The sequence below is a fragment of the Nestor notabilis genome, unplaced genomic scaffold, assembly GCF_000696875.1.
Source record: "Nestor notabilis isolate BGI_N333 unplaced genomic scaffold, ASM69687v1 scaffold28749, whole genome shotgun sequence".
In the NCBI taxonomy this organism is placed as follows: Eukaryota; Metazoa; Chordata; class Aves; order Psittaciformes; family Psittacidae; genus Nestor; species Nestor notabilis.
The window spans coordinates 264-8,470 of record NW_009944655.1 but is presented as its reverse complement, the minus strand read 5'-3'; the positions used below and the strand labels follow the sequence as shown (position 1 = coordinate 8,470).

Sequence of the window (8,207 nt, the reverse complement as noted above, 5' to 3'; positions counted from 1 at the left end):
CCAGCACCTCCATCAGCCCAGGGCACCTCACCCGGCGAAGGGACAGACACTGCCAGCCAAGAGAGCCGCTAAGGAATGATGAAGCTGCTCAAAGCCAGATGCCTCCCACGGGAGAGGGGGAGAGGTGAGGATGTCAAACACGGCACTGTTACACCCAGGGCTCACTCAGCCTCCTGAGTTTAAGTACAGAAGGAAACAGAACAAAAGGAAAACGCTTCTGCAGCCATCAAAACACGTGTCGGGGCTGTGTGAGGGTCCCGGCAGGGTGACAGGAGGGGTGATGCTGTGTTTCCCCCTCCCTCGGCTCCCCCTCCTCTCCCCAGCCCCCGTGAGATGCAGGATCCATTAGTGGAGGAGTTCAAAGCAGCAAGGCAACAATTTCCTTTTGCCTCCCACTTAATTTGTCCCAGTCCAGAGTGACAGAAAATGAATGAAGATATTTATCCCTCGCTACAGGATTTTAATTGTCACTAATGTAATTGCTACTCTGTCCGACTGCTGCAATGCCTCTGCTCATTAAAGTGTTGCTGCTGGAGCTCTTGTTTCCCAGAAAAGGCTCACTGCAGCTTTCCTGCCTGTGATAACATGTACCCCATCACCTCGCTGTCTGGGCACAGCAAACCATAGAATCCCAGCCTGGTTTGGGTTGGAAGGGACCTAAAGCTCACCCACCTCCACCCCCTGCCACGGGCAGGGACACCTTCCACTAGAGCAGGTTGCTCCAAGCCCCTGTGTCCAACCTGGCCTTGAACACTGCCAGGGATGGGGCAGCCACAGCTTCTCTGGGCAAATAACTGCTGCTGCCGGCAAAAGGATTTGCTCCCTTTTCTGCAGAGCACCAGCCCTGCCTCCCCTGGGACGTGTGGCTGCACCCCATTGGCACCAAACCCCACTGGATGCCCCTTTGTGCTGCACCAAGGGGGCCACACTCACCCTGTGCAGGGATGGGTGCTGGGGGGCTCGGAGGCTGCGGCTTCAGGGGCTCAGCTGCAGCACCCAGGGTTGGGAGAGCCACAGGGTCCTTGGGGCGAGGAGCCAGGGTGCCAACCTCTACCTGCAAACACAGCAAGAGTGGTGGAAAAGCCACCAGGGCTCGTAGGCTTGTGCAAAGGAGCTGGTTCTCCATCCCTTGGACCAAGCCCCTTTCTTGGGATGCACCCAGGGAGGAACTGCCTGTGTCCCCCTCACCTTCGGAGCAAAGTCACCGTAGTCGTAGAGCTCCTCATAGTTGCTCAGGTCGATGATCTCACCGTAGTTGTCCAACGTCAGGTCATAGTTGTCCAGGTCGTAGAGTTCAAGATCATCATTCATCTTCTCTACTTTCCTCCTCTCCTTGGCTGGTACAGCCCAAACTGCCCCCAGACACAGGCTGGTGATGCACAGCAAGGCCAGGATCCGCATCCTGCATCCAGCCACCGTCACTGCTCCGAGGGCAGCGGTGGGACCACGGTCCTGGGGGGCTCCAACAGGACCAAAACACCCGTCAGGATGGGGCTGGGTACCCTGAAACAGGAGCAAAGAGGGACGGGGAGGCAGAACTGGCACCGCGCACGGGTTGCAGCCACTGAGGGGGACAAACGGCCTCTGCCCCGGGAACGTCACCAGCCCTTTTCTTTACAGCCCATTTCACGCTCGGCTGGGTAGCTGGGAAGGAGAGGCCCCGCGTTTCCCGGCTTTCCCAGCCTCCAGCAGCTGGGGAGGGGGTCCAGAGGTGATGTGGGGATCGGGGTCCTGCTCTGGACCCTCAGTGCGATGGGTGAGGCTGGTCACTGGCCAAGCAGAAGCAACCCCAAGGAATCCTGGCACTCTGTTGTGCTCTCTCCCCGTGGGCAATGGGGACACAGCCCTTGGCAGAGGCCACAGATCCGGCTTCATCCCTACCACAATCAGCCCAGGTCCCACCAAGGCAGCACTTTTCCCCTCAGCGGGGTAGGATGGGGATGATCCCATCTCTCCCTGTGTGCACCAACACGGTCTGGGGCAGGGGGGCTGGCTGATACCCCCAGTGTACGATACCCCATGGTGATGCACTGCCACAGATTGCCCAAAGAAGCTGTGTCTGCCCCATCCCTGGCAGTGTTCAAGGCCAGGTTGGACACAGGGGCTCGGAGCAACCTGCTCTAGTGGAAGGTGTCCCTGCCCGTGGCAGGGGGTGGTACTGGGTGATCATAAGGTCCTTTCCAACCCAAACATTCTATGGTTCTAAGTAAGACTCAACTGGAGGGGGGCTTCATCCCCTGGAGGGGATGAGGGAGGGATGTCAATGCCAGGGATGCGTCCTGTGGGCTGGGACACCCCAGCATGGGCAGTGGGTGCGCGGCAGCCCCACGGGCTGCTCGCAGTTCTGGGCAGCCTGGCACACACACAGAGCCACCCACCACTGTGAAAATGTTCTCTCCTGCAGGCACATTGAAGCCCACACGCTCACCCACCCATGGAGACGTAGCACCCATCTGCTGGCGCTCACTGGGCAGACAGGGACAACCCACAGCCCCCCACCAGCGTGGGCCTTGGCCATGCACCCGCAGTCCCCTTGCCCCCAGCATCCCCACCTTGCTCGGCGTAGAGCAGAGCAAAAGGCCACCACTAATCTTCATTAAGGCCCTCATTAGGCGGCTGGGCAGGCGCAGTGATGGAGGCGATGTGGCAGTTACAGCTGAGCTGAGCTCTGCTCCTTGGAGGGGCTGCAGGGTCCATTGCCAAGTTCCCCCTCACTGGTCCAGCATGGCCAGAGGGGACATGGGATGGGGGGAGATTGGGGAGCTCCTGCCCATCAGCCCAGCATAGGGGAAAGAGCTGCACAGCAAGAGCCTGGGCTGGGGAGGGGGCCCCAGGGCAGTGGTTTTGCTGCTGTAGAGAAGCACTCGGTGCCCATCCTTGCACCCACTTCTTGTCCCCAGAGGCAGCAGTGAATGCCTGCACTCATGGCACCACCCAAGGGGTCAGTGCAAACCCTGCTTGGGCACCCACAAGAGGGTTGGGGGGTCACCAGTGACTGGGGGGGCTCGGGGAGTGGTTGATTTGAGCGGTAACTCATCCTGCTCCAAACAGCCTCTTGCCATATCCAGCCCACATCCCCCTCCCCAGCACTGGGAAGAGCAGCACCCACCTTTGGTGCCCATCCCAGCAGCCCCACTCAGCCCCCACTAACTTTCCAGCCTTCCCCATGACACACACAGCAAGGGGAGAGCTTCCCAGGTCCCACTTCCAGAGAGGCAGAGTAACTGTGCCCAGAGAAGAAATGAACCCCTCTTGCAGTGCTCAGCTCCCCAGGGACACGGGGCTGCCTTACCCGGGGGGGCAGGCAGTGAACGCACAGCCAGGAGGGCACAATTCACACCCCGAGTCCCAAATAGGGAGGTTTTCTTCTCCAGCAAGAGCACATAAGGGCTGCTCGCTGCCTGCTCTGCGCATACACACACATACACACATCCCCTCCTGCTCCCGTGAGCAGCCCCACGCTGCAGCCCCTGCGTTCGCACCCAGCCCACGGCCACCCTCCCTCTCTGCTCGTGATTCATGTTCAGCAGCAAGAGGAGAGCTTTGAAGCTGCAGCGATGGGCAGGAGGAGAAGTCGCTGCCTACATCCATTCTGCTCGTGTGAAAACGAGCCCTGGGGATGGATGCTGCGGGTGGGAGAGATGCCTCCTGCCCCTCTGTGTGCCCTGGAGCTCCCCCGTGCTGCTCCCCCAAGGCAAACTCACCTTGGGGATAGCTGTCCAGCTTCCCTGGGTGCATGAAGGTGATGGGGGAACAGATCAGCCCAAGTTCATATACCCCATGCAGCCATAAGCTGCCTTGCAGGGACAATAATGCCCATTAGCTGCAGGTGCAGCCCTGGGAGCTGCAGCTGAGGTCAGTCAGGCTCATCTTCATTAGCAGAGGTGCTCATTAAGACAGGCACATGCTCCACAAGGTGCCCAGCATCACTCTGCAGCCATGCTGCTGCTCGTGAGCCCAACCCAGCATCACTTCAGGCACACCACAAACAGCCCCTGAGCCCTCCAGCCTCCTCCTGCAGGGACTTCCAGAGTCTCCCGAGCTCCCACTGTTGGGAAGGTTGTCCCCAATAGAGGAAATGTGGTCCTGAGGGAAGCGGCAGCTCCCGCAGTGAGGAGGATGAGGATGGATCAGCAGCGCTGGGTCCCTTGTGAATCATTTTATTTTCACTGCTGCGGAGAGTAGGAGTGAAAATACCATTAAGTTGAAATCAGTCGAGAACTACATATGTCTCTAGCTATATCTGTACAGTCTACCAGTATATATACACATTATATATAAATATATACATAGGGTCTCCGGGTTTAAGGTTGAAACCTGTCGAACCCAACAAAGCCCACGGGAGGAAGATTTGGAAGAGGATTTGCTCATGAGAAAATAAGGCTGAATTAGCACAGGGGGTGAATAAACCTTCCGTGATTCAGGGGGAGCACACAGCTCACAGGGCCGCTGGTGCATCCCCAGGCTGCAGGGAGCATCCTCATCCCATTCCCAAGGAGCAGGACACGGTGCCGGGCCATGTCTGTCTCGGGGAAGGGTGGCTGAACACAATGGAGGTACCAAGCTGGTTTCTTTGATTTATAGCTTTAATACTTATTTCAGTTGGGTTTTTTTGCTTTCTCCTCTAATGCTTGGCCTTAAATCTAAATCCTGAGAATCAGGAAGAAAAAAGAGAGACCAACCCCCCCCTAAACCCGGACACCCTATATATGCAGTACAGCTATCAAAGAGGGAAGCGATACATGTGAAACAGGGAGAATAAAAACCAGCTTTTTCAAAAGAGTCTTTCTTCTCTTTTCTTTTTCTTTCCTTTTTTTTTTTTTTTCTAACCGAAATAAAAAGGCAAAACCAGTCACATGTGTTTCGTTCGAGAAAGCAACTGAGAGTAAAACTTCCAGGAGGTGGGAGTCAAGGGGAAGACGAGGCAGGAGCAGTGGTCTTACAGGTCAACCCAGCCCCAGCAGAGCCCAACTTTACACCCATATCAACATCGGCCCTTGGATACCTAAACATGAGTGTTCTGCTGGCATCAGTGCAGAGCTGCTGGCTCTGCTCTGCCTGGGGGTCCCATGCCATGGGGAGGTCACGGGCATGGGGATCCCACAGGGATTGGGTCCTGCATTGGGAAGCGCAGGATTTAGCTAGAAGCTGATGTCCTGCATCTCCACAGCACGAGGATGCAGGATGCTGGGATGGGGCTGCAGCACCATGGAATGATGCTGCTGGGATAAAAGCTGGGGAAGGGGCTGCTCTGCAAAGGAGGGTTTATGGTGTGTTGCTGCAGGGAAGGTGCAACCCACTCAGGGCGCAGCAGAGCCCAGCTCCAGCGCAGGGGCTGGGCACCCTCCCTGCTCCCTCCTGCCAAAGCCACACCACCGTGATGGAATAACCCCTGGAGCCAAGGGCAAAGCCTGCCCCGAGTGTCCCTCGCCTGGGACCCTGGGACGTGGCCATGAGGTGTCATTGACAGACCAGCCACCCTCTGCTTGCACATATCCTGCTCCCCCAGCCACCCACTGGCATCACCCCATGCTGTGCACCCTTGGCACACCAGCCCAGGGCACCCCTGCTCCACCTCCATCACAGAGGCTCTTTCCCCAGGAACATCACAGGCTCTCTGTGTGCATCCCAGAGCGATGGTGTGACCCGAGTCCTGCAGTGAGCTGGCCCCTGAGCTTCCTCATCAGCTCCATCCAGAGATGCTTTTGGCTTGGACCAAATGCGATCTCCTGAAACGCTGCTGGGTGGAAGGAAGGGGAGAGGCAGAGCCAGCTCCAGAGCTGGCCTGGGTGAGGGCAGAGAAGGCAGACCCCACAGGCAGGGAGCTGGTGTGAGTGTGGCAGCCACCCCGGGGTGATGCTGCAACCTGGGGTGGCTGCTTGACACGGTGCTGTCCCGCAGACAGTGATCCCCAAGGAAAGAGGGGAAGGGAGGAGGGATAGAAGTGGGGTGTGAGCATGGGGAGAGGGAGGCAAAGAGGGTCCCACATCTCAAACATGGATGTGGGTTGAGTCTCTGTGCAAAGCCAAGTCCTGGGAGAGCCGTGCTGCCAGGCAGGGCTAGAACACCACGGACTGCAGGAGGCGGAAGCACATCATCAGGTCCAAGGGGATGGGGGGTTTCAGGAGGTTCCCGTCCAGCCGCAGGTACCGGAGCCGGGGCACGCTGTCCAGGTCGGAGGGGGAGAAGTCCTGGATGGACATCAGCGAGGTGGGGCAGATCTGTGTCCCGTTGATTTCTGCAGGGAGGAGAGGAAAAGCAGGATGCAGGTTAGAGGAAAGGGAAGGCAGAGAGGGATGCTCAAGACCGCCCTCCCTGCCTGCCTCTTGAATCCTAAAAATGAGGTTGCTTTGCCACCAAGAGGGGGATTCCCAGACTTTTCTAGAAAACAGCACAGCTCCAGTGAGAGGAAAATCCTGCTTTTGATCAGAAATGAAGTAGGTCACATTCAGCCAAAGCGCAGTGACAGATACAGTGTCATTCAAGAGGAAAAAGGCATCATTTCAAACATGAAGCCTGCTGAGCAGACCTAAGCCCTCCACAAAACATCAAGGAACCATGCTCCAGCACCATGACACTGGAGATAACGTCAGCAACCAGCTCGTTGCTCGCTTCTGGGTTCCCACGTGTTTCTCCCCACCCCAGGGTCTGCAGTATGGAAAATAAATCCATCTCCAGGCACTGAAACCTTATAAAAGCTGGGTAAAATAGGCAAAGGCAAAGCTGGGACACGATGTACATAGCCACGCAGGCATCTCTCCATGGAAAGCTCTAGGAGGACTTGGGTCCTGGTGTGTGTGACCAGCAGCAGTCACCATCTTCACCCAAAGGTCCCTTCTTGGCTCCAGTTTGGCGTTGGTTAAACAAAACGCAGATTAACCAGCGTTTGAACCACACACCCAGAAAGGGAAGAGCCCAGCACGCGTTTCCTGGTGCACACGGAGGGTTTCTGGCAGGAGCTCCGCATGCCTGCTTCCCCGCGGACAGCACAGCTGGCTGCTGGACCTCGAATAGCAGGAACATCTGGGGTGGCCAGGAATGGGGCTCTGCCTTCTTCTCCATTGTCCTAGCTCTGTTTATACGTTTCACAGGCCAGCACCTCTCCAATGAAACTGTGGTGCTTCGCCTGGAATGGCGTGAAACGGCACCGGCTGCTTTGCCAAGGCAACCTCCATCCCAGCCTTGTTCTCCCTGTTCCTTCCTCCGTGAGGCTCAGCTCGAGAGCGAAGCTGGGTTATTTCTAACCATCTTGACTGCGTATTTTGGCATCTGTTCTTAAAATATGTGCACAGACTCTCCTTTTTAAATAGCCCTATTTCTGAGCCCTGCTGTGGAAGTAACTGTTTGGATGGTAAAGTGGCCCCAAAGAAGAGCTGCCCATAACAAGGAGCAAGAAAAGCCCTGCAGAACCAGGTGGAATTGAGTTCTGCTCCTCAGCTACCACCCCAAACCTCAGGCCACACTTTGGATGCAAATCCATCCCCCTCTGGGCCTTGTTCACCTAAAAAGAGCTCCCAGCTCATCCCACCACTGCATCCCCCTTTAAAGGGTTCATATCCCACTGGGTGGAAAATGATCTTTGTCAACAAGCCACCATCCTCAAGCCCATCTGCTCCCCCCAGAGCTCGCCCCACCCGGCACAACTCACTGTCGATGGAGTTGTTATTCAGGTAGAGGTGCTCCAGCTTGGGGCTGATGAAAGGGACGTTGGTGAGCTTGTTGTGGGCCAAGTGCAGCACCAGCAAGTTGGTGAGGTTGAAGGAGTTCTTAGGGAGCCCCTTGTCAGAGATCTGGTTGTAGTTGAGCCGGATGAATGCCAGGTTGGGGAACTCCTTGAAGTAGTCACTGGGGATGTCCTCAATGTTGTTCCTGTCCAGGAAGAGCTGGTGGATGGCATTGGGAACCCCAGGAGGCATTTTCCTCAGGATGTTGTGGGCAAGGTTGAGTTGCATGAGGTTCTTGAGTCCTTTGAAGGTGTTTTTGTTGAAGACCCCATCGCTTAGCTTGTTGTGGTGCAGATCCAAGAGCACCAGGTTCTCCAGCTTGTTGAAGACCCCAGCGGGGATCTTGGAGATCTGGTTCCTGCTCAGACGCAGCTGCTCCAGGTTGGGCGGCAGGAAGGCAGGCACCTCCTTGAGCTGGTTCTTCTCCATGTAGAGGAAGATGAGGTTTTCCAGCTTCTCCAGGACCCGCCTGTCCACCTTCCG

The 8,207-nt window shown here is 56.7% G+C and overlaps 2 protein-coding genes across 2 annotated transcripts in view; both read right to left on the bottom strand.

Moving 5' to 3' along the window:
* Positions 1-1,401, bottom strand: part of OPTC (opticin) — a 2,409-nt gene extending 1,008 nt beyond the window's left edge. The window contains exons 1-2 of the mRNA XM_010022510.1: positions 1,189-1,401; positions 934-1,054 (exon numbers count right to left, since the gene is read on the bottom strand). Coding sequence (XP_010020812.1) covers positions 934-1,054; positions 1,189-1,401 — 334 coding nt within the window. The remainder of the gene's footprint in view (positions 1-933; positions 1,055-1,188) is intronic.
* A 4,511-nt stretch (positions 1,402-5,912) lies between these two features.
* Positions 5,913-8,207, bottom strand: part of PRELP (proline/arginine-rich end leucine-rich repeat protein) — a gene marked incomplete at its 5' end in the record, with an annotated part of 2,554 nt that continues 259 nt past the window's right edge. The window contains 3 exon segments of the mRNA XM_010022512.1: positions 5,913-6,238; positions 7,649-8,202; positions 8,204-8,207. The exon segment at positions 8,204-8,207 is cut by the window's right edge and continues 259 nt beyond it. Coding sequence (XP_010020814.1) covers positions 6,060-6,238; positions 7,649-8,202; positions 8,204-8,207 — 737 coding nt within the window.